A 27,631-nucleotide genomic window follows, 5' to 3' on the forward strand; every position below is an offset into this window, starting at 1 on the left:
CGCTTCTCACTGGTCATCTTCCTTGGCCATCAACCCTCGTGAACACACAGTCCTTATACAGCGACCACTTTGATTATTTGTAATTCTTTGTTTTCTGGCAAATCCCAAGTTTCATACGTCTACCCACAAGAGAAAACCAATTATGCACGTTGACGCACAACTTGCTTTGACGTCAGACAATCAATCTGTGGCGTTGACTTCTGCACCGGTCCTCCGAGCCGCTGAAGAGGAAAGGACGACGGTAAAGGTTAAATAAGCGGCGCACGAATAATTTTAATGACTGTATTTGCTAACATTAATTGACTTTCACTAAGCACCAACTATGTTAATTTATAGCGTGTCAATTAGTTATTGGATTTGTATCGCAAATAGTTCCGTAATACATTGGCGAAAGGAAAAGTGTGACAAAATGCGCAACAGACTGCAGGCGCGGCCGCGGAGACCAATTGAGCCAACAACGGGCAGAGTTGCCGGTAATTGTAACGACCTCTCTCTGATAACATGAACCTGACCTCGACCTGACTGTCTGACTGCTGACTGCCAACCACATAAACAACACTGTTTAGACAATCATGTACATTCAGACGCTCTGACAATGCTGTACATTTATATAATTATGTAAGTTTCAGACAATCCTGTACAGGAAAGTGATACAAACGACCTTATTAGCACTTAGGAGTATTCAACTTTAACCTCCCCCAATTCGTGTAAAAGTTAGGTGTAGTCTTCCTTCGGTCCAACTATGAAGGATTAAATTCTTGTTAATGAGGATAAGTAATAAGATCTCTAAAGTATTGAGTCGGGGACCGGGGTACACGAATCGCAATAAAAAACCAGAGAGGGGTTTACAAGATTGACTTGTTTGTGTGGGTCAATGATACACGAGTAAATAATGAGGTATTATTAGACTTCCGGAGATAAAAACTACGATTGTAGGGAAACACAAGCAGCACGTTTAGAGTCGCGATTTCACGGATCACAACGATGATCGCCGCGTCTCTGTGACTCTCGCATAGTTGATCATCCGCCAGGCTCACTTTCGTCCCGTCTCTCGCTCAGAAACTTGGCGTTTCAGACAACTTTGGTATCTTTTGATTTCAATCTTTTATTTCCTTTTCCCCTGTTTTTTCACCTATTAAATGTTGTTGTATATTTTTATCGACACACTACTGTAATTCATACAAGAGCTTACACATTCCTTCACTTTGGCTTTTCTGTAGTACTGTCGTTGTGTGTTCAAAATATTTCATCTACATTTACGTATTTTTTCAAGAGCTATGAATCGGTATTTTACTCACTAAAACCTTTGACTATTGCCAAAACTTAAGAGTCTTCATCAGTTCATATTGGATTTTAGTCCCACAAGAGCAATGTTAACTTTGTAACCGAATTACAATGGCTATTATTTGAAATATAATTTCCTTTTTCCCTAGTACTCTAGGTATGTTATAAACCTAACTGTAAATTTTTAAAACTATATTTTTATAAATAAAACCGACATGCTGCTTCAAATGATGGTATGTTCTGTAACATTTAATATTGCTCTTATTATGGGACTAAAATCCAATATGGCTTTCACTGATGAAGACCCTTAACGTTCGGACAGTTTGGTATCTTTAGAATATCATCCCTCCTTTTCTTCATCCCTCCCAGATTTTTCCATATAATAAACTGTTGTAACTCATCAATAAACACATTAATTTATTATTATTTACATCGATTTTGGATTCTGCATTTTTGCCGTATTATATCCAAAATATTTTGTTTGCTCTATAGTTATTTTTTTTAGAGCTACAGTATTTCACTACCCAATCTCCCGAACTCACGGAAAATTGGCGTTTTGGACAAACAGGCTAGTTATCTTTTGAATTTAATTTTTTTTTCTTTGCCCCTTTCCGCCTTTATCGTGTTCGACATTAGTGGTTCTACATTCAAATAGATCTATTCATTCTTGTTAACATATTCTGCATGTATGCAAGCAATATGTATGAAATACCGTATGTTGTTTTAGTTTGGGCAATTTTTCAAGCAAGCACTGCTTTACACTTTCTTGTACTCATTCACATTGTAATTATGTGTATAAATAATGGTACAGTCAAAGAAAAAAATATAAGCTCGGATAATCAAAGTCGTAAACAGATTTTACCCATAAAAAAAGTATTCATCATATTTATATCTTCATTAAAGTTTAAACATTTTGATTTGACGTTTATATTGTACGTTAGGACACGTTATACTCGTACATTTTTTGCAAATCATAAATTGAGCCAAATACAAATGTCATTAGTCAACGTAGTATGGCGATATGTTAATTGTCCGTGTTTGCAAAGGTTGGTACACCTGCCAAGGTCACAGCTGATGCGACGTATTAGTCAGCGTTATATAAACTGTTATCACTGGCGCTCGTCTGCTGATAACAAACTCACACTCAGTCACATCTTTGACACGGTGTTACTCTCAATTCACTTGGTTGGATTTTTAATGTTAAAGTAGTTTGAAATCGTCTAGTTAATTGAACACACAACAATTTTAGTGACAGTTCGTACAAAGAGAATAAAACATTTATAATAAACATAGAATATATCTATCTATTTATAGGCCTATAATACAGTAAGGGGTTTCCCTTTACGTCCCTTTTCCAGCTGTCCTACTCAACGACTTTTTTAGATTTAGGTCTTATGAAAGCATATGATCTAGTGCACCTGCGAACGGCAACTCAAATTTTAGTTTCATATAGGGTCTTGCTCACCTCACGTGTAATTTATTATTAGAGTTTCAAAGATCCAGTTTTCCTTACCTACTTTATTTGCAACGGTTTGATTAGGAATTTTAATGTAATAGCTGTTCCTTCAGTTAAATAAAGATTTTAAACAAAAGACTAAACATAAAATGTATTTTGTTTATATAATGTATGAAAATATATTTTAGAGCATTAAACTACTTTTTGACAACTGTGATCTGAATCACTCTTTATGATCTAAAATAAAAATATTAATTATTGGTTCGATTCACCTAATTACTGTTCACTGTTCCAAACATTCCAATACACAAAACTGCTTCTTTGAAAATCATTTATTTTACATTGGCATTCAACTGTTCAATGCACTGGCCACTCTCCTGAAGATGGAAAATAGTGTGGACAAATTTGGCAAAGGGGTTAAGAGTCTTCTTTTATCACGCTGCTGTTACAGTGTTGAAGACTTTTTAACTTTTTTTACATAATGATACATTAAAGTTACTATTTTCTATAGGTGGTGTCAAGAACGAATATTGACTCTCACTTTAGTCTAAAATAATCCTACTTTATCCTCATGTTTGATATATCAACGACCCTCTTTCATAATTGTGAACATTGCTTCTCACTTTTATAATTTTATGCTCTTGTAAATCAGTTATCAATACACTTTCAATTTTGCGATTTCCCGATTTCTAACTCTATTCAAATTGATTCTAGTGATGCGAAATAACCCAGAATCTTCTGTCGACGTACGTAAAAATCACACAAGTAGTAGTAGTATATTACTATTCCAGGACAGGACCCGCTTGTAGTCTTGTAGTACTTGGCCATTGAGTCACAGCCGCCGCTGTAGAATGTCACGTGACCTCAAGGTCATTCCATTCACTGCAGACGCGGCGAAGCCCACAGCCCCTCCCTCTCCATCCAAATTTGGAACTTATCACCAAACTGCTCCCTTTTCGGGTTGTATAGCTCCCACATCCAGCGGCGGGTAGCGGCCGCCTTTCTCACATTCCTCGGTAACGTTAATGTGGGTTGCTTCTATTCTACCTATGTTTATGTGTTGAAACACACAAGTACAACGATAATACAACACCGGGTAAATTTGACCGTTTTCGGTGTCTGGCCCTGGTATGTTTGTTTCTGCTAAATATTCGATGGATAATGAATGATCAAACCGTTTAACCAACAAACTGTTGTATTTAACTTCTTGAAACCATTAATAAGCTATGCATGGTTTGATTGATTTAGTAATGATTTTAGTCTGGTGGTTATAGTGTTCGCCTTCCAATACGATTCCAAAGATATCGATTCTGGATTCAGATGCCACTTGTCATTGGGCTGATAATTAATGGTGCTACAGTATCTAACTAGGTAGTTCAATTCCAGGATTACATTTTACAAAAACGTAAAATTTGACAATGGAATTTGAACAAAATTATACGTTATAAATAATAATGAGCCCGAATGACGCCAGAAAAATCCTGTTGCACACAGGTGAAATTGGTGGTAGCCCAAAAGGTTTGGTTACGTTTAACTTTAGAGTATCCTCTTGTTTTGGACTTACAGTATACAAACGTAGTCTTACTCGTAGCGCAAAACTTTCTTGGTATTTTCTGAGGCCAAACCTAGCGGCATTGTGGGATCTCAGAACGCCACGTGAAAAAAATCAAAATGACGACGAAACGTCCGATACGGTGCTACAATTACTATTGTTGTTTATTGCCACTCAGGGTTGTATATCTGCCCGGCTGTCACCTGTTGCTGTAAATCTGTCCGCCATTGTTGTAGAGGTGCGTGTGTGTGTGCGTGTGGCGGTGTCGATGTCGAATACCAAGACAAGACCAACACTCGACACCGACAACTGGTTTGCCCTCCTCTCCTCTCATATCTGCCTCATTTTCTCTCTTCGTGCTCCCATTTCTCCCATGTGCTCGCTGCAATATTCCACGGCAATCGTAGCAAGGGACACCGGACTCTTTTTCCCTAAAGTTTCACCTAGAATGAATGGCGAACGCTTGCAACTAGGCCTACCGTAAAAACAAAATTATAGTTTGGCCGCTTAAGGCTAGTACTCACTAGGACACCCGGTCGCTTATCAACCGGCGATCTGGTTGACGAGCGACCAAATTGCACAAATATCGCCATGTGTGTACGTGTCTGTCAATTTGGTTGACGGTGATTTGTAGGTTGCCAGGCAACTTTTTGGTTTTCGGACATGTATCGAAAACCTGGGGGTTTCCGATCAACCATTTTATCGCCGGGCAATCAGATTTCTCAAAAAACTAGAGTGTGTACGCTTCAGCGACCAAGTTGATCAACTAAAGACGGCTAGCGCATGCGCAGTAGACTGTTTGTGTCAACTGGGAACTGTCAAAACTAAACAGTGCTAGTGCTAAACGTGGTCTCTTTCAAGCTAGAGGGGTTTTCGATTGTTTGAGTTTATTGTAGACTGCTCCAGTCGCTAGATATCGAAGTGTTGCTACGAGTCTTTCTTCGGCGGGGATTGCCTGTCTCAATCGGGTGTCCTTTTTTCCAATATGAGGCGTCACCAATTGCAAAATGTGACGGAAATTGTCGCCTGACATCCTCAAATAATTCTTGTAATCCTAAAGATTATCATCTCGCAAAGTTCGTAGAAGTGCCATGTAGCTGTAACTGTGTCTGCGTTGAAGCCACCCTTTAGCCCAAAATCTTTTGAACAATGTCTTCCTTCTTCTATGGTTACTGCAATTAATTAGAATTATAACTGTGGCAGCAACCTCTTCTTCGTAGGTGGGCATGTTGTCACAACCATCGATGTATAATGGTCACAACACACAGGTTAGTGCAACTAGAGCTCGAACCAGATTCCAGAACCAAACACAGTCCATCACCAACAAATTTTGATTTCCTGCTCGGTTGAAAGTGCTAGGTATCCTAGTGTGTACTCCCCGGCAATAAAACGTTCAATCATCAACTTAGTCGTTCGTCAACCAGGTCGCCGGTTGATAAGCGACCGGGTGTCCTAGTGAGTACTAGCCTTAAGAATTAGAAAACGTTATGCGCGCAAATGCTAAACCAATGCTGGAGGAGGTCGCTTTCTAAGCGGCCGAACTATAGTAGGACTATTCATACGTGACAATAACCAAGCCAACAACACTTCAATGTCAATGTCAGTCGTAAACTAGGATCAACGGGGAATTACTTACGAGAGGTGAAAATGAGCAATATTGTACGCAGAGATGCAGAATTTCGCGAAGATAAATTATAAACACAGGTGACATTTAATTAATGTCAACTGCCATGGATACCAGAGTAACGTGGTGTAGGCTTAATACTTCGTGGTCCCATCATTACCCACAGTTTTCACTCAACCGCGCAGACCATAAAATTTAGATCACATAGTTAACATAGGGAATTCCTATAACAGGACGAAAAGTAAGCGGTTTCACGAGTTCTCCCATGTTCAACACGACATATCATACGCACAACACCTGTCGGAAGCGAAACATGTTTATTGAGTTCTGCATATTGAATTATTTCGCATTTTGATCTAAATTTCATTTCGTGTTATGAATGCATCTTTCTGGAAAGATATTATACAGGAGAGTATTGAGGGGTAGGCGGGTGCGAGGGATGTTTGTTATGTCGCAAGGGTAGGTCGACGCTATGTCGCCTCTCTGTCTGACATTTCTACTTCCAAAGCCTTCAGACAGACAATCAATAACATCTTTGATCTTACAGACTGTTCTTTACGTAAAACCGAGATTTTGTACAATCAAATCCTAGCATTCTTCAGATTTTCTTTGTTTTATCTGCGTATTCTGTATAGAAAAATACGTCAGTTGTACAATGTGTTTCAAGGTTTAAAATAACTCATTAACGTAGCTTTTCTTTAATGTTAATTATTCCATTAATCTCCTAGCTATAACAGTTTTGTTCGTCACTAAGTCAAAACTTGTAAAGAACATCCTAAGAAATCAGCAAATTGAAGTATTTGTGGATTAACCGTCCTCAAAACATCTACATCTAGTGCACTGTTTTGGCTCTACCATTTGATTCGAAAAAATATCCGTCAACAAAAATAACTCAACAACCATACTACTTTTAGAGATGTGGATTACAGTGTGTTCTGCAACCTTTAACAAAAAAATATGGATCTCGAAATGCTGTTGGATACTGTAAAATTGTAACTTTTTAAAACTGATGTAATATTTTCAGGATTGTAGGGCCTAAATATTTTCACTTGACTCAGCTAGTGTAATCAGTAAGAAACGCGGCAGGAATTCAATATTCAAAGATACTTTAAAGCTGGACTACTTTATCCAATCCAAAGGTACACCATAGGGTCTGGCTGGATTCTCCAGCTCCAGCACTGGTCGGCTGGAGAACTGGACTGGAGTCGGAGTCAGTCCCAGTTGTGTAACGTCACCTTGGGGACTCCGCCGAGCCTGTAGCTGCCCACTAGGGCTCTGCCCCCTCCACCACCTTACCTCTGCATTCTCTTCCTCCTTTCTCCCGCTACAGCGTAGCCGCGTATCACCTGCCGCACCTACAGTAAACAAACGACCCCAGCACCTGCGAGCAGAGCACCTTCAATCTGCAGGGGAAACACCTACCGAGCTGACTCAGAAGTTAGAGCGGTTGTAATTCACGCAGCTATTTAGATCGGACAGAATTTAAAATAATATAGGCCTAGGTAAAAAACGGCTACTTTTAACTTTTGTTCAAGTCAAAGTACATAATTCTCATATTTTTCTTCCATCCTCGAAGTTCGAGAAACAACAAGAGTGAAACACCCTTTTTTGACAGTGCAGGATGGTAACTGACATTCCTTGACAATACTTGTGAAATATGAAAACTGGCTTCCACATTAGTATCTACGATGTCATAAGGTACCTTTCAGCAGCAAACTCATTATGTTGTAGTTAAATAATGTTGTAAAATATTACCCGTAAAAGCAGTGTAAATCAACCGATTGTGTATATGCCCAATGAGAGACCGAGGACCATGGTCTATTCTATACATGGTCTAATCTATATATGATTCATGGTCTAATTGATTCAAAATTCGTATTGATTCTAATTGATCTAATTCACGTTCTGTTGATTAACGTCCATTCTATATATGTTCTATACTCTGTGGCCGAACATTTGTAACGTATTTGTTGCGAGAAGTCGTTTGACACCAACTCAAGCTATTCAAAATTTGACTAATTGTAAATTCAGCGAGTCATTCAAGTCATTAGCGTTAGTCGCACCATGTTGTGTACCAAGCTAGCTGGCTCATGAGAGATGATATACTCAAGGTTGCTGTCAAACACCTCCTACAGATACCATTACTGCCTTTGTCGCTACAAGCCACAAGCTACATCAGCAAACCCACACTAAGTTACTCGTCTTCTCCTATTGTGTTGTCTTGGTCGTGGCGTCTCATCTTGAACAGAGTATACAATTACATGGATCTTAACGATAAACATGGCAAACCGTGTGAAATTAACATTTTCTATCCATTGTAGCTGGGTTCGCGATATGTTAGTACATTTTCTATCGGCATGTACAGCTTTGGGAAAACTTTGAATTTGATTTATAATAGAAAATGTTCTTTCGTCGAATAACTATTTAAAAACGTTAACAGTAGCGAATATATCACAAATTGCATTGAAGCTATGCTTTAGCCGTAAATGTTTGAGCCACATAAAATAAACTGTAGTTTAAATTTTGACATCCTACATATCACTTATCATTAGTAAAATAATCTTATCCGCAATGATTTTACCATAGAAAATACTTTTCTACTTCTCTCTCGCCTCTAGTTTGGCCAAACTATTTACAATTACAATTACTCTATTACAATTATATTCAACTAGCTGTAACCCGCGGGCTTTGCCCCGTTTAACTTCTTAATTTTCAAGATTATCTCGTTCGCATGGCTCAATCACGTCCTGGTTGAAGTTTGTTCGCTACGCTCACTCACCTTTAGGTTGGAGCTCGTTCGCTACGCTCACTCACCTTTAGGTTGGAGCTCGTTCGCTACGCTCACTCACCTTTTGGTTGCAAATTAGCTGTTGTCATAAATGTAAAAGAAATAATAGTGCTGCACCCTGTTGGTAATTTTTGTAACTTTAATGCTATTGAACATCACAGAACAGAACCAACTTGTTTAATTGAAACAGCTGTTAAGATTCAATAATTTCATTTCTCATAAGGTTAACATGGGAAACTCCAGAGCCACTGGGGCGGAGCCCGAAAGGATTTTTGAAATAAGAATATGCCTATATGTTAATCGGGAATGTGAGCTATCATCATGCCAAATTTCAGCCCAATCCGACCAGTATTTATCGCGTTCACTTGTCACAAACATACATCCATACATCCATACATCCATACATCCAAACTTTCTCATTTATAATATTATAGTAGGATTATACAATCAGTATTCTACAAGAATGCGTAAAATATAATCAAATAATATAACTCTATTACAATTACGAGTAATTGTAATAGAGTTATATTTTTTGATTATATTATGATTATGATTTAATAACACGTACGATGCTGATCTGATCAAGAAGTTATTTTAGTGTACCGCATACCTATTATTTCTTTTTGGATTCTACAATCAGTATTCTACAAGAATGCGTAAAATATAATCAAATAATCTTCTATATATATAAAATCCAATGTATGTTTGTATGTTTGTATATTTGTATGTTTGTATATTTGTATGTTTGTATATTTGTATGTTTGTATATTTGTATGTTTGTCCTTTATGGACTCCGAAACCGCTCGACAGATTGTAATGAAACTTTCAGGCATTATTAAGCATTATTCAAGGATGGTTTGTGTGAAGTTTGGTGCAGATCCGTCAATAGGGCTCCGCCCCAGTGGCTCTGGAGTTTCCCATGTTAACCTTATGAGTACTCATATTTAAATGGAATTAAAGAATCTTAACAGCTGGTTCAACTAAACTATCTGATTCTGTGATGTTCAATAGCATTAAAAAGTTAATAGGTTTACCAACAGGGTGCAGCACTATATATTTTTTTTATTTATGATAACAGCTAACTTGCAACCAAAAGGTGAGTGAGCGTAGCGAACGAACTTCAACCTGGAGGCGAGTTAGCGTAGCGAACGAGCTAACCTGAAGGCAAGTGAGCGCAGCGAACGAGCTCCAACCTAAAGGTAAGTGAGCGTAGCGAACGAACTTCAACAGCTAATTAGCAACCAAATGGTGAGCGAGCGTAGCGAACGAACTTTAACCAGGACATGATTGAACGAACTCATCTTGAAAATGAACGAGCATTTGACATAAATCCACACTAGGACAGGACGACGTCTGTCGGGCCAGCTAGTATAACTTATAGTTATATTATTTGATTATATTTTACGCATTCTTGTAGAATACTGATTGTAGAATCCAAAAAGAGGTATGCGTTACACTAAAATAACTTCTTGATCAGATCAGCATCGTACGTGTTATTAAATCACCTGAAAGTACTTAAACATATGTCAAATAACACTTGTAATAATATATTTACTCACACTTGCACTGTTTACACACAATGCGGTAAACTAATGTAATTCGCCTATTGCGTCTGACGATGATTGGAGTGACCTATAGAAATCGATCACCACTTACCATCTTATATTAGTTTACCGTATTGTTACTGAACAGTACAAGTGTAAATATATGTACACGTGTTATATGACGTATTTTTGTACTTTCTGGTTACACAAAAAGTAACACCCAAACATGAAATAACCTACTAAGAACCGTAAGAATTTATATTAAAAAATATTCAGCGATACAGCTTAAGAAAATATAGCCTAAGGGGCGAACACCTATAAAAAATTATTAAACGTACTCTTGGTATTTACGTGCTGAAACGTATCACTGGAGACAGATATTGTATTTGTATGGAGATTGTTGTTTGCGCCGTCGATGAGTCAAGAAGCAAGACGATCACAACAGGCGGATCCAAGGTCATAGGCACATCTGTCGTCTGCTATATGCTCCATGGACCTCTAAACTACGCCCGTGTGACGCGACTCTATCGTCTTTGACGCACCGATCCGCCCGCGTAATTGGACTTGATTGCAAAACGTATAACGAAATTCATTGTTTCTGTCTCTTATATTATCTGTCAATCTTGTGGTAGTTTTATTCAAGTCAAGATGTTTGTTGTTGACATGCAAGGTATGTACACGTGCAGTTAAACATTTGGGATTGGTGTAATTTTGTAACGATAGATTACTCGTGCCGAAGCCGATAATAACCCGAACATTTCACGAAATTTGAACTCAACAATGATTACCTAATTATTCTGTAACTCAATGTAACTTATTTCAAGCATTGAAAATATTGCAAACTTAATTTAATTCACGTGTTTCTCTTTCGAGAAAACTTTCTGACTGATGCAGTCAAATCAATCAATCTCATAGCCAATTCACTCCTTATGTCGAAATGGGCTTCCTTATCTCACCCCCCCTCTGTAGTCCAAATATTTCTAATCAAAATACAGTTCTGATCGTAAAGTTTTAATTTCTCGTACGCCCAATTTATGTCAATAAAACTTGTCTACACCATTTTGTAGACAAAGATTTCAATTACAGCTGGAGGTTGGGGGCTTGCTCTACTATGCATAGTCAGTCGCCATAGCATATATAAGTTGTCATGTTAGCAATTACCATGAACATACTCTAGGTAAAGTGTAACGTCTATTTGTACAATCTTTTAGGAGAGTGCATATCATCCCCACACATATTTGAAAACTCATTTTTAGCTGGATGACCAAAGAATGCAAAAAAGCTTTCAGAATTTATTGCAACATAACAATTTATGTGGGAATTGTTAGTAAAATATCCTATAGGCTAACTCAATAAAATATATTAGTGTTAATAAAAACTACCTGACAACCAAATCTATTAGGTATAGGGGGAAAAAACTCGAGTCAGTATAACATCAAGTAGAATTGCGACGTGTTTCCCCATCAGCCTATTTTCAGGTTACCAAAGACCACGAAAGCGCTGATGTTGGCCGTTGATAGGTCAGTTTCCACCTCGGTGTGTCTGCCAAACAGCTGATCAACACAAAACAGCTGATGACTCACTCCTCCGCCGCGCCGCGCCGCTGTTGTTTATCTAGAGGACATTAATGATTATGAACACGTGACTTTCTAGCAGTTAGTTGACTTGACTCGTCTTCCACGACTCGATGACTTCCTAGAAGTGACTGATAGACTTGACGGCGTCTATTTCTAATGTTAAAGTATTGTTAATTAACTATCATGTATGGTAAAGCTTGCGGGATGTAGCTGTGCGTCGTTCATTAGTCTTATTTTATTACATAATTGGCATATTATGTTAATTAATTATAACTAAGTACAGGTCCACCACTTTTTAAATAATCCCTTTGTACTAGGTAACTAAAAGTGATGTAAGTTAGAAATACAGTAGTTGATGCATATGGGCTACATGTATGTACCGTAGGGGGTTTTCGTGAGTGGGAAAACTAACGTATAACAGAATGTTAGATTGTTGCAATTTAATCTTTTGGAGCTCGTTGTAAGTACATGTCTCTCCAGACCATGTAAAACATTTTCATACGATATTTATTTATTTTTAAACCTAACCTAACCTTACTAATTTAGTTCACCTTCATTTTCATTGTACACTGGAAAGGAAGTCAGGTGCACGATAAAATTGTGGGTTAAAAATCTAGTTATTTGCATATTTTACATGCATCAAACTCAGTGGTGACTATGCAGACCTTTTCCCTAGACTAGTCGTGTTTGTAGGCAGGTGACAGTGAAAGTAAAGACTACGGCGAGCCTTGGTATGAGTCAACACTAGACCAGACCAGGCGCCTACCGGGCCTTGCGAAACAAATACCTGATGCTTGTTCATTGTCTTTTGGCTAAACTTATACCATATCCAATATACATTGGTTAACTTTAAAATGTGTTGTAGGTCCTTCCTTTGCATTCTACGCTCTTGTACGGAGCCTTTTCTTCAGGCTTAGAGGGTAGTGGCATTATCATTACTAAAAACCATTATTTGGCGGGATCTGAACCCGGGACCTCGGAAGCCGAAGCCTTCCGTTCTAATCCTGGACCAGCTTACCCCATATCTTTAAATTTTAGAGTAGCAAACAAGCACAAGGAATCTGCTATTGCATTATTTTAATGCTCATCATGTTTAGAGTTAACGTTCTGTGTATTATAGAAGTAAACCTTCTTAAAGAGTATACGCAATTACGCACGTGTAAACAGGTAAATCCGAACCAAATTAATCTAAATTTCTTGTCGAAGGCAACAAATGTATTCTTTTGTGAAAGTATAACGAGTCTAGTTCCATTTACTTGCATATTTTACACACACAATGCAGGGGCTCCTGTTATGATGATTGTGGAATGTAATCAGTATGCTGAGAACCAGAAGGCTGCATGTAGACAGTCGCTGCCTGCCGTGTCGCGCTGCCGAGCGTGGCGAGGAATGCAAAGCGGAGTGGCGTGTCGTTGCTCGCGAATTATTTTAACTTGGAGCCTTGCTCTTAAAAGCTAGGCGCCCACCGGGCAACTCAGCGGGTGACGCGGCGCGGCGCGGCACGGCGCGACGCGGAGAAAAACTTCCGTCCGCTTCTCCAGGGTTCGCGCCCACCAAGCAACTCTAGCGGAAGCGCGGGGCAGCGCTGAGAATTATTCTTTTGGAGGGGATGCACAGTGCACTTCGATTCGGACCCGAACACTCCCGAAGGGCTCACGATACTTTCCGAAAACACCCGAATGAGCGGCAGACGAGGGGCAGACGCCGTTTCCGTGCCTCTACCCCGCGCCCACCAGGCAACTCAACGGAGGCGCCGCAACACGAGAGGAAGAAATTCTCCACCGAATTCTCACTGCCGGATTCGAGAAGAAGTTTTTTTTCCGCGCCGCGTTGCGCCACCCGCTGGGTTGCTAGGTGGGCGTCAGTCCATAAGATAACATGGCACGGATACGTGGCAACTTTTTTCCACGGCGTCGCGCCGCGCCGCGTCACCCGCTGAGTTGCCCGGTGGGCGCCTAGCTTTATAGTGTGTGTGGTAGAAACTCAGCAGTAAGTTGAGAGAATTCCACTATACACCCTACCTCTGGTGTAACGACCGGTGGTGCTTGGTGGCGGAGCTGAATTTATGCGTCGGTTTAATCTAAGAATTCCACACAGAAGAAAATAAAATTGGAGTTATTTTTTTAAATAACATGCAAGTTACCTACCATAGAATTATTCACCAAACATGACTACAGTGTCATGCAGAGTCAATACTGCCAACTTGATTGCGTTGAAGGCTATATTATTTTTATCTATGTAAAGGTGGTTGATGCGTTAATTTAAGACAATTTTTCATTTAGAAGTATGAAACCCGAAGTTGTAAGAATTCCACCAAATAGTGACGTAGCAGTAGCAGGAGGGGGACGGAAGCGTGTTGAAGTGAGCCTATTATCTCATTGTGGCAGTGGCTCCACATCACTTCGCCCTCTCGCGAATTTTACACAACCGTTCCATCGCACCAAACGTGTAAACATGAAGAGCAATCTAAAAACCTATAAGAACTGGACAACAATTTCACTGAGCAAACTTCACATAGGTAATTCATTATAACTTAACTACGTTCTGTTGTCACACTTGTTTTGATAATTTTGTTTGACATGAATAAGCTATATGTCACTCGTCACTTTGAAAAATATATATTCTACTGATCATCTTAATTACTATACAGCTCACCAGAAATACGCTACTGTTATCACTGACGTAGAAATAAAATCTCAAAGACTACATTTTTAATTAAATGCAGGGCTTGTGACTTATGTCGCAAATATTGATTTCAAACACAAGAATTTTAAAGTAGCACTTGTGCACTTTATGTAGAAACAGTTTAATTTATAAACCGTGAATTTAGTCTCCCCTCACATAATTTGATATTCGCTCAATTATAATTATAAAACTGCATTCCAAAACACAACATATTTACAGTTTTTACTCACTCGGTTGAAGCCTTGTTTCCTCTCCAGCAACGACCGATTAGTCTTGAAATAGCCTGAAAGTGTGGGTCATGTCAATGTCTGCAATGCACTCACTGTACAAACAAAAACAACGTCTCGACCTCCACACTAGATTTGTGTCGGCGGCATTCTCCTCCAGACGACTGACACAGTACAGGTTGCAGAAAATCATGATCATTGTAGATACTAAACTGTTTGTTAAAATAACATTTTACAATACAAAAAAAATCGCTTGATGAGCATAAAATGTGAGAAGTTTCAATCATACTCATCATACTGCGATGAATCAACGTGTTCAAGTTGAGTTTGCTAGACAAGGCGTAAGCTGCATGCAATTTGTTAAGTAAAATTGCAATTTGATGCTCTTCCTTTGGGTTTAAGTTTATTTACCTACGACTATAGAAGAAAACCTGCACTACGCAATGTATATTTAAATAATTCAGAATGTATTTTCTTACGAGAAGTACATTCCGCGCATGAGTGTTCAATTATGTTATTTTGGTATATATACATATTGAAATTCGACAGATTGCTGCAGAAATCTAATACATTTTTCCATTTTTCGTGTATTTACTACGCTTTTGGCATTTTAACGTTTTTTGTAAGGCAACGGTCCAAACCCTGGTATTATTACTACTCAACGTCCACCTTTTGGTAGATAGTATCATTAATAGCCTAATGACAAACTTAATGTAATTGCATTTAACTTGATAATTTCTAGGCTAATTGGACTTAGAAAAAGTGATAGTAAAAATGGCGATCCGTACTCACTTGTAGAATTTCCAAGACAGCGAGCCGGTCCTCTTCGCCTATTCTCCGCGTCTTCCTCATGGCCTTCTTGATAATAACTTGCCAATATGTATAGGTACTATATGTAATATGGTTACTACCGTTGATTATATAATAAACAAAACAATGTCTCTTCTGATTTATAACAATTCCCTCCCAACCATCATAAAAGGATAAAACAATCAATATATCTTCTCAAAATAAAAACAAAAATTAAAACTTCTTCATGAACATAAAATACTTAATTCTTCTTGGAGGGAACTTATTTACTTCGATTAAAGATCGAGTTTCCTTGGAGGTTTTCTCTCACGCTGAGAACGGCGAAGAGGTCCTCCGGGGCTTGGGGTTTTTACTGTCTTCACTGGGTCAGGTTCATGTACTTCGTCTTGAATTATAGGTTGATCCATCTCGCAACCATCCTTCATCTCCTCTACTGTTTTATTAATACCCGGGCTAGTCTTAGGCCTTCCTGGGGAAACTGGTGTAGGTAATGTCATAAGGGTTTCTTCTTCGACATTTGTTCCAAATTTAGGACGCAAGTGGTCAGCATGAACAAAGCGAGTACGGCCTTGTACCTTCACTAAATAAGTCACTTGACTCACTACCTTAACAACCTGTCCTGGCATCCAGTTTAAAGATTCCTGTCTTACGCTTTTAACATATACTTCCTCCCCTACTACAAATGATCTGAATTTGCCTCTTCTCTTATTAGCCGCTTCTTCCATTTTCAACTGTTTTTCATCAACTGAACGGGCGAGGTGGGGTTTTAACAAGCTCAAATGATTTCTTGGTACAAATCGTAAGAATAATTCTGCTGGGGTACTTCCTGTGGTCGAATGCGGAGTATTTCGATAGGCGAAGAGGAAACTGTCGATGCGATGTTGTAAAGCCCGAGGTTCTCCGGACTTCTCATCATGTAAAAGCTGACGGATAAAAGATTTTTTGGTAGTCTGTACCGCTCGTTCAGCAAGGCCGTTCGAAGCTGGGTGGTACGGTGGGGTGACCACATGAAGGATAGCATTGGCTTTCAAAAAATCATCAAACTCTTTTGAATTAAGTTGAGGGCCACCATCTGATACCAAAGTTGACGGAAGACCGTAGGCAGAAAAACAAGTCCTGAGTTTCTCGATTGTCTTGGCTGACGTGATTGACGTCATGTAGAAAACCTCCATCCATTTTGAAAAGCTATCAATAATAATCAAAAACTCCTTATTGTGGAATGAGGCAAAATCAATGTGTATGCGCTGCCAGCAATGCTTGGGCCACGACCACTGTTGTAACGGGGCCAACTGCAACGAATTCCTAGTGGACTGACAAATAAAACAATTTTTAACCATCTCCTCTAGGTCATTATCCATGTTGGGCCACCACACGTAACTGCGGGCCAGATTTTTCATTCGACTTTCCCCTGGATGTTCCTTATGCAAGAGTGCCAAAACTTCCTTCCGATGCGGCGCCGGTATCACAACTCTCCTTCCCCAGAGTAAGCAATCCTGCTCAACAGACAATTCGGTAGACCTTGAGAAATATGGCTTCAATTGGGGGTTGTTGTTATAGCTAGGCCACCCATTCAACGTATAGTCCAACACCTTAGACAAGACGGGGTCGTGGCGGGTGGCGAGACTAATCTCCTTGAAGGTTATGGGCATTTCATCAATGGAAGAAAAGAAAGCTACGACTTCATCTGGGTTGCAATCAACATTACAGGGCAGTCTTGACATTGCATCTGCATTACACATATCAGAACCTTTTCGGTAAACCAGCTCGTAATCATAAGCTGCTAGGGTCAGAGCCCATCTCTGAATCCGGGCGGCTGCTAAAGTAGGGATTGACTTGTTATGACCAAGCAAAAAGGTCAAAGGACGGTGATCCGTTGCTAAGATAAAACGTCTACCGTACAAGAAGGTATGAAATTTTTTTACAACAAATACTAAAGCGAGCGCTTCCTTCTCTATTTGTGAGTATCGAGCCTCATGTACTGATAGTGTTCTTGATCCAAAGGCTATGGGTTTTTCGGACCCGTCAGGAAGCCGATGTGAGATTACCCCCCCTACTCCATATGGACTAGCATCCGCCATGACAACTATGTCTAGTTTCGGATTGAAGGGTATGAGAACCTTGTTTGTCAAAAGGAGCTCTTTACTCTTTTGAAATGCTCTTTCACACTCTTCCGACCAGGACCACTTGACCCCCTTGTTTAACAAGTTGTATAAAGGGTGTAGCAGAGTAGACAAATTTGGGAGAAATTTCCCGTAGTAGTTTAATAAGCCTATGTATGACCGCAGTTGGGTTAGATCGGTTGGCCTAGGAGCCTTAACAATATCTGCTGTTAATTCCTCACTGGGGTATATTCCCCTTGCATCCAGACGATGTCCCAAAAATGTAAGACTGTCCCTAAAAAATTCACTTTTCCCTGCGTTAATTCGCACTCCGTACTGTTGCAATCGGGACAAAACCTCCTTAACCTTTTCGTACATATCTTCAAAAGACTGAGAAGTAATAAGGATATCATCCAGGTAACAGTGTACATTTTCAATCCCTGCTAGAATTTTATCCATAACTGACTGGAAAATTGCGCCAGCACTTGTTATCCCAAAAGGGAGTCTCTTATATCTGAATAAACCCTTAGGTGTATTAATTGTCAATAGCTCTTGGGAGCTTGGACTAACACAGATTTGATTATATGCTGAACTCAAATCAATTTTTGTGAAAACTTTTGCACCGGATATGTTTGAGAAAATATCCTCGGTTGTCGGTAGTGGATAATGATCGGTTCTCAACCAGGGGTTCAATGTAACCTTAAAATCACAACATATTCTTACTTCATTGTTAGGTTTCCCTACCACCACAATTGGTGTACTCCACTCAGTTTGCGTAACTGGATAGATTACTTCATTTTCCACAAGTTTTTCGATTTCCTTCTCAACAGCCCCTCTTAAGGCAAACGGAATGTTACGAGCTTTACAAAATATTGGTTTAGCATTCTCTTTCAGAACCAATTCTACTTCTGTTCCCTTTATAGTCCCTACACCTACTTCAAAAACAGGCGCAAAAGTTTCCTTCAAACTCCTTATGGTAGAATCTATTGGAAAATTCTTACCGTTTACAACGCCCACCATGTCCTTGTCCTTCACTTGTCTTCCATCTAGGTTATTATCCTTGACCAGTTTTCCCCAGTCCAATTTGATCCTGTTAAGCCAGTTCCTGCCTAGTAACACTGGTTGGTTTGGAGTTTCGCTTCGGATGATCACCATCGGCAGATCTAACGTTGTGTCATTATTTGTGACTCTCGCCTGAAACTCGCCCAGAACACTTAAACGCTGTCCAGTATAAGTCTTAAGGTAAATGTTGCTTTTCGTTAACTTAGGCCTATCCTCCTTAAAGGTATTAACAAAAACATCTTCTGGCATTATGCTAACCACTGCTCCAGTGTCAATAAGCATTTTGATAGGTAAACTATTGATTAACATTTCTACGGTAAAAGAATTCTTAGGTGTTGAACCATGACTACTACCAGTGTAGGCTAGGCCTATACTATACAACTCATATTCCGGCGCAGTAGCCGACTTAGTTCCCGCTAATTCATCTTCATCGCTCTCCGAACAGAGATTTATTTTGCCCTTTACCAAAGGTCTACTTGAAGGCTGCCTACACATTTTGGACAAATGCCCCTTCTTATTACAGTTATGACAGATAAAATCCTTGTAAAAACAATTCTTAAAATCATGGTTTTTCCCGCAGCAATAACACGATCTCTGGCGTTGACCTTTGTAGTTGTGATTGAACCCCCCTGATTGGTCTCTAGGCCTCTGAGCCTTTACAAAATTAATTTCAGAAATGGTGCGGTCTGATAAATCTGGGTGCAAACTCCTTACACTACGAGAAGCATCTTCTAAAACTAGGGCTAACTGTAATGCCTTGTCAAAGGTAAGAGTATCACCTTCGGATAATAGCCTACTCTGAATCTCGTTTGAACGAAGGCCACACAAAAACCTATCCCTGAGAGCATCATCCAAGAACTCCTTGAAGTCGCAGGTGGACGCAAGTTTTTTTAGCTGTACGGCAAACTCTGACACCGCCTCCCCCTCCTTCTGTGCACACTTATTAAAGACAAAACGTTCATAGGCCTTATTTTTCTTAGGCAAAAAGAATGAAGTTAAAGTCGTAACAATGACGTCAAATGTAACCTCACCGGGTTTCTTTGGCAATAAAAGATTTTTAAGCGTGCTATAAAGATCTGGTCCCATAAGGGAGATAAAAAGGGGAACTTTAGCATTGTCCTCAATTGAGTTTACTTTAAAGAAAAATTGTAATCTTTCAATATAATTTTCAAAAGACTCCTGGTCTTTATTGAACTCTTGTATTTTCCCTAGTATTTGTTTCGAAGCCATTTTTCGTGATTATCATATGGTGTCTGAAGTAAGACAATAGGCCTAGGCCTAAAAAGGGGCAACCCTAGACGTGAGTCTGGAAGTTTTAAAAAGTTCATTACTCCATCACAAAACCAACTAGTTGGGAAAAAATAGACTTATATACAACCAAATACCTTTCTCCAAAATATAAAATACTTTTAGCTTCGGAATAATGCTTGAATTCCAGTAAAAATCAAAATTTTCCTTCTTTTTCGACCAGATTTTTCCTGCAAGGCGTCTTTGCCTGTTTGAACCAAACTCCTTTTGGTCGAACACAATTTAATTTTCTCTTGTAAATCGAATAAAAGACTTTCACACGCGCACAAAGTAAAATACTTTAATTTACACTCGTCGCCAGTTAATGTAATTGCATTTAACTTGATAATTTCTAGGCTAATTGGACTTAGAAAAAGTGATAGTAAAAATGGCGATCCGTACTCACTTGTAGAATTTCCAAGACAGCGAGCCGGTCCTCTTCGCCTATTCTCCGCGTCTTCCTCATGGCCTTCTTGATAATAACTTGCCAATATGTATAGGTACTATATGTAATATGGTTACTACCGTTGATTATATAATAAACAAAACAATGTCTCTTCTGATTTATAACAAAACTGTCATCTGGGTCCTGCCTCTCGGAGACGAATCAGCTACCTTGATTGTAAAATCGTACAACTCAAGATCCTATATTTCCTCGAAAGGTCAGTGGTTGGATTGATAGGTTATGATGTTTCAACACGCGTGTGTCGCTTTTGTTCCGCGGTTGAAGGCTAATTTCCTTACATCACTTTTGTTCCGGGGGTCAGCTATATTTCGCGGCCGGCTGCATCGCTGTTGTTTCGCGGACATCTCTATGTTCGGTTAAGTTAGGTTATGTTAAATTATTGATATATTTGTTAAGTAGAAAATTATAATTTAACGAGTTTTAAAGCCCACAAGAAAGAAAGAGTTAGGAGGAGGGCGAAAAATAGGATTTGGGGGAGGGAAAGTACATCCCTCTCTCTCTCTCTCGCGGAAGAACAGGTATTTCGGCCGGTTCCGAAGTCTACCTGCTGACCTCCGGCACAAAAGTGATGTGAAGAAATTAGCCTTCAACCGCGGAACAAAAGTTACAGCCTTCAACACAGGCTATACCGTATTTGCTTCTGCACGTTTTGTTATCAGCTCCTCCAATCATGTTGTATACATATCGTAGGCGTCAAACAATCCAAGCAGAGTTGCGCATCTACTAGATGTTTGTACAAGACAGACGTACGTATCAGTGACGCAGCCCCTCCCCCCCTCCTCCTACCTTATCAGTGTTATCAGTCCCCGTTCTACCATACAGCTGTTAGTCTATGAGTAGCTCTGTAACTGAAGCGGCTGTCTTAGTAACGTTACATTTTCTGTTCAGGTGTGAAACCAGAAGCCATATCCAGATCCGCTCCGCTCAAAAACAAGTTGTATAATGGTGAGTCTTATTTTGGAATTCATAACAGAAATTACAGTATTTTGTTACTCAGTGTGTCTAACAATTTTCTATTTATATAAGAATGAGTAGTAGGTCTATGTACATCCCAGAAATATGTTTGCTTCAAGTTTGTAAAGAGTATTTACGATGAGTTTTTGTACGATGATTTTTACTAAATCATAAAACTATTTTGTAAACAAAAGTGTTATTATGGATATTTAAATTTTTGTAAAATTCAATTTCATATAGGTATCGAGGGATATTTTTTAAGTATTTTTGAAAGGAATTTTAAATTCAAAAATCATAAATGTTCAATTTGAGAATAATAATGGTTTTTTAAAGTAGTATCAACAGACAACAACTAGTTAATACTAGTTAAATATACTAGTTCTAAGGGTAAAAAAAAATCTGAAACAATTAAAATTTTTTAGCCATTACTCTACTATTAAGAACTGATTAATATGTTAGTGCTGTAAATGGTAAAAATAAAATGTTTTTACATCATGGATCTCATCATGTGTTGCTGAAAAATTTGGAAATATTACCTATAAAATGCTATTACAAAAAATCATTAGTTAAATTTCCATTGCCAAGCTACCCCTGATTACTCTCATCCTAATCTTGTTTAAGGAAATGATATTTTTTAACTTCATGGAATAATCCATCACAGTATTTGAAGGTAATTGCCTATTAAGTTTATTTACATCAAGTAGAACAGTTGAAATTGTAGGTATCGGCTTATAAAAATGACCAAGAGAACCTGTGGGATTCCACACAAAAATATGATTGTACTAACTCATTGTGGATCCATTCCATTTATCAAGTAATCAATAAACAGCTAACAAACTAGTGTCTGTAATAAAGTGAATCTGGTGAATTTTACCCTAGTGTTATTTATACTGTTTGTCATTATCTCTCATAAACGTCTTTGGGGCATGAAGCCCTATAAGCTTTTTCAATGGAGGGGCAGGCTTTGGAAATTATTGATACTCTATTTTCAAAAAGAAACAAATTCTACTTCACTTCACATTCCTCATTGCATGTGGCATATTAAATAACTTTATTTAGAACCTCATTTTCACAAAAAAACAAACACTACTTTAGTTTCTATGTTTAGTTTTCCCTTGAAATTTTATTAAAGTATACCGGTACACCGAAGTATTTCAAATGCATACATTTTTAGTTGCATCAACGGAACTTGTAATAACCAATGGTCATACAGCATTTTAATATTTAAAAAAAGTTAAAAGCCTATGAAAACAAATATTAAAACCATTTTAATTTTATGCTTTTCCTTTTTACAATTTGTTATTTCTCTGTTTTTGTGCAGATATTCCCCCTATTTCTGTGAAAGAAGAGGCAATCCAGATGACGGTGAACACAGTACCAATCAAGTCAGAGCCACCTTCCATCATCAGCGATGCGCTGCACAGCAAGTACTTGCATAAGAAGTTCAAGAAGATGGCAAGTACTCTGCTGCCTGAGGAGTCTAACAATCTGCTCAACGGGAGTCGTGCCAAGAGAGTGCCAGAGGTGACGTCCAGTGACAGTGAGAAAGTCCCTTCTCCACCCGCTGGCCGCTACGTCTGCTCCTACTGCAAGCTGGCCTGCGCCAAGCCCAGTGTCCTTCAGAAACATATCCGAGCTCATACCAACGAACGACCTTATCCCTGTTTGCCTTGCGGTTTCGCTTTTAAAACTAAGAGTAACTTGTACAAACACTGCCGCTCAAGAGCGCACGCTTGTAAGTTAGAGGAGAGCGGAGAGAAGGTGCCGGTCATGTGTGACGGGGAAGACGGGATCACCTCGGAGGAAGACGATAGTTCAAATATTTCAAATGCGGCATCAGTAAATTCTAGAGTGGACACTGATCCGGAAAGTAAGGAAGAAGTGCCCAAATCTATTTATAAACCGAAATATAGGTTTATGGAGAGGCCGTTGAAGTCGCCAAACGACCTGGAGAAATTTGATGAGAAGAAAGAAAATACAGGATCCCCTCCTCGTCTGCATTTAAAGATCCCCACCCCAAACACTGTGGTACCCGCTTCCACTCCTTCTCCTTTCACAAGCGGTTCGTCTCCTAGTCCAGAATTTCTTCATCGTCATATCAGTAAACTTATAAGTGAAAATCAAGCCATTGTAGAAACCAATGATCCCTTTTGGACAAAAAAGTATCTACAGAGATCAAATAGTAACGATAGCAATTCTGTTATGAGCCCAATTCCTTTGTCACTCACTCCTTGTGATACTAACATGAAGAAGGCCATGAGGCATGTAGTCGTTGAAAGTACAGAAGACGTTTGTGGTGATAAAACTACGACGAAACACTCAAAATTAGCTTTAGCTTTGCTCAGACCCCAGTCAGCGATCTCACCTTTGAAGTATTCTAATGTTCCAACAGCTGATATCTGTGATGCTCAACCGTTGAATCTAACAACAACCAACAAAGAGAGCGCTTCCCACCAAAGAGCTCAAGATCAGAATAACCGCAAGAGGAGTTTTTCCGAAGATATATCTGAAAAATCAACTAAACCTCTTCGAGAAAAAATTATTGCCACTCCGCTCAAATTGAATAATCATTCTTCAAAAGACTACCTAAGATTAACTTCGAGTCTAACTGAAGCGGCAGATGCTATGTTGTTAAATCATTTAGATATAAAAAAAGAATTTATTGGGAATCCCCAAAATCCTGAGGGTTCTATTATAAAAGACTTACTCTTAAAGGCGAGGGCGAGTGGTGCTACAATCAGTTCTTCTGTCGGTCAACCTTTAGGAACTTCAGTAGTAGATGTAAAACCTTCCTTGTCACTTACTCCACCTGTCTCTGATGAAAGAGCTTATTCACCTTCTAGTCAATTTTTGTGCCATTTATGCAAGGATCCCATCGCTTATCGTAGTGCCGAGCACCTAGAAATGCATCAACTATATCATTGTAAAGGTAACGAAGCATCATCCAGATTGTCTCACAATAGTCCGTCTCCTCATAGAGACTCTCATGGCATGAACTCTCCATCTTACAGAAAAAACAAAGACGGACCAATGCTGATCACGCCGTCTCAACCATCCCCAGGACCTTTACTGGGTAGCACACCTCTGGTCGACAGCTATCGCACGAAGAGTCCCCTGTCTTCTGAAACAAGCCCTACACTGCTGAAGAAAAGAAGATTTGAACCCGGCACTCCAGAAACCAGGGTCATATCAGCCACCACTCTGAGATCATTGGAAGAGCTTTCCAAGTGCCCGATGCGTTCAAATTTACAAATGTTTGGTGGAGAAGTGAAGATATTAGATAGTCCAGGAGGCGAAGCAAAAACCATAAGAATTGAACCGACAAATAGAGGTCCCTCCAAGCCATCAGATATCCCATTACAAATATCATCTCACCTAGGGAAAAATTTTATAAAAGAGGAAAACGATCCGGATAACAACGTGGTGGTGACGATTGCCAAGCAAGGACTGCATTCTGGTGGGTCGATTGTGCAAGTACCCCACAAGACAGAAGAACAGCTGTCTCCTCGTCAAGCTCCTACCTCTAGAAGTGTCATCTCCTCTTCTGCTGCCCAAGTGCAAGGGTTCCAAGAACAGAACAAGCTGGTGATACCGGCTATCCCCAAAGGCATAACTCCTCCTGTTCAACTCCCGTACATCCCCTTCACCTCCATCCTGCCGGAGTCAGCTGTTATCAATCCTCTGACCAACATAACTGCCTACAACCCTCTCACCCTCCCTACAGCCAACCTTCTTCCGCCCAGCTCTCCTGGTGTTGGAATTCCAAGCCAATATTCTAGTGGGATCGTCACAATATTGCATGGAGGAAAAGAAATCCCTTATGTTCCAGGAATGCCGGGACCTCACAGTCTCTTGCCAAATCCTAATGTGCCAGTTTACTCTCCTAAATTAGAATCAGATAAAAAATACCCCAGAATGTCAGAATCAAAATCCAGTAGCCAACAGGAACAGTTTTCAAAAATCCCAAAAACTGAAAAAGCTCAAGGGGTGACTAAACCATCATTGTTGAATATTCCTAAGATTCAAGTGAACAATGAGACCATGGACAGTCCAGTTGACCAAAGCACTGCTACCAACATCCGTAAGAGATCACTGGATGAAAATCATTCACCTGGTTCCAGTGCACCCAAACGCCCTCAAATGGTAATCATCATTTTAATATCTTTTTTGTTTAAAGAATGATAATTTAAGTAATTGGTATATTAAAGTAAACAATGCATACTTTGATCAGCATAAACACAGGATTTTGATCCCTCATAATACACCCCTTAATCACAATGATGACTTTTTAGACTACAGGTTCAACAGGCCTATTCCAGGTGAATTGAGACCTGGGTTTGGAACATTTCTTTATAAAAAACAATTCTAATGGGGTTAAAAAAATATATATTGTGCTGCTTATGTTGCCAGTGTTTTCTTAGGACCTCTCAAAATGAATTGTCTGTTTTAATTTTTATAACTGTTCATTCCAGTAATCATCCCACTTTTAAGATTCAAACGTATACAGAATAAGTCTTTGTATATACAGGGCCATTCAAAAAGAATAGTGCAAAACTAAACGGTTAGTACGTCCGTTTTGCACCAAACCATAGGTTTGCACCATTCTTCTTTATGAATAATCCTGTATTTTAAAGTATGGTAAACTAAATCCATTTCTTTTTGTTATTGAATCCAATAGACAACACAATATGAACTCTTCAAATTTTAACAAAATCTACAAACTCTCATAATTTCTAACAGAACACAAATAATAATGTTCTAAAATTAACGCTAATAAGTCAAACTTGTTTCCAGTCTCATCCAGAGGATGAAAATGAATCTAGTCCAGAGAAGAAGTTCCTGCGGCCGACCTCATTGCCACTTAAACCCGGGACATTTGTACCAAAGCGACATCCCCTGGGTACGCCGGTGTTGTCACTGGTTAGCCCGGAGACGCCTCGGCCGAGGAAGTCGTACGGACAGTTGTACCTCAACGGCCACGCGTACACCTACCTGGGCCTCAAATGTTCCACACGGATGTTCTTCTGTACCCTCAACAAGCCGCAGCCCATCTACGTCCCTCTGACTCCGGAACATAACAAAGTCTCTATGTACTCTAACTGGAAGGTGAGTTTTGCTTTGTTTTTGTGGAAAAGTCTAGGAAATATTGTAGTTTTTTGAAGAGTTGTTGAGTAGTTAGACATGTCACTGGAAAAACCAATACCGAGGACATTTACTTAAATCTATTTTGTATTTATATCACTTCTAAGATTACTAGTATCATTAAAATCTATAGTACTTATTGAATACGCAAGCAGGTTTTTTGTGACAATTACTCCTCCGAAACTACTGAACCGATTGACATGTTTTTGGTGTCATTGGAAAGAGCGTAACGTGAAGTTGTGCAGGAAACTTTTTTTCAGGGGAATAATTAGTGAGGCCCTGGGGCACTTTAAAGTTTTGTATTTCTCCATAAGATTAAGATGGGAAACAAACATTGTAATGAAACTCCAGCTGTTGTCAGAAATTAAAAGTAAGAAGAAGAACATATGTTAATTGTAAACAGTCAATAAGTTTGCTAATTTGACAGTTTGCTACAAACATTTACTGACTTGGTTGAAATGAAATATTTACTATTTGAATTAGGGTTGGCGTAAATATTACAATGGGAAAAAGCGACAGAGCCTGGATAATTTTGATATACTAAAAAGAAAACTGAATTAACACTGTGCTGCATTTCTTAGTAATCATTGAAAGAGCCGATTTGCAAACTATGGAAACATAGAATAGTCATAGAACACCACCAAGGAGAAGAAATAGAAATGTTTTTTTTTTTTTTATTGTTATTATGGACAACCTAATGTGCTATAAGTAAGGCTATTTGTAGAAAACACTAAAAAAACAAGATCAGCTTTAAATAAATAATGAGATATTTACAAGAAATGTTGATTATATCGATCTGGTATGCACATCTTGAGTATTTCCATCATCTTTGAGTCAAATCTTTTAAAGTCATAAGAAATTATGACTGTTATTTGTTTTAAAATAACGCCTCTAATACTTAGTAATTAATCAAATCCGAGCAACAGAAACACTAGTATTTTTTAAATAATATTTCTATTAAACTATTTAGTATAGGTTTTATAGTTGTTGCACAAAATATTAATACATGAAAAATAATACAAAGGTCTCATACTTAGTTGGTTGGTCTTAAAATCCGTAATATTTGATATGTTA

At 38.9% G+C, this 27,631-nt stretch overlaps 1 protein-coding gene across 1 annotated transcript in view; it reads left to right on the forward strand.

Annotated features, from left to right (window-relative positions):
• The window catches only part of LOC128988657 (transcription factor HIVEP3-like), a 66,466-nt gene that overhangs the window by 17,949 nt on the left and 20,886 nt on the right, over positions 1-27,631 (forward strand). The window contains exons 2-4 of the mRNA XM_054410152.1: positions 21,350-21,406; positions 22,737-25,558; positions 26,210-26,521. Coding sequence (XP_054266127.1) covers positions 21,350-21,406; positions 22,737-25,558; positions 26,210-26,521 — 3,191 coding nt within the window. The remainder of the gene's footprint in view (positions 1-21,349; positions 21,407-22,736; positions 25,559-26,209; positions 26,522-27,631) is intronic.

This window comes from Macrosteles quadrilineatus, unplaced genomic scaffold, assembly GCF_028750875.1.
Source record: "Macrosteles quadrilineatus isolate MER2022 unplaced genomic scaffold, UCM_ALF_1.0 Scaffold_3__2_contigs__length_128488019, whole genome shotgun sequence".
NCBI lineage: Eukaryota > Metazoa > Arthropoda > Insecta > Hemiptera > Cicadellidae > Macrosteles > Macrosteles quadrilineatus.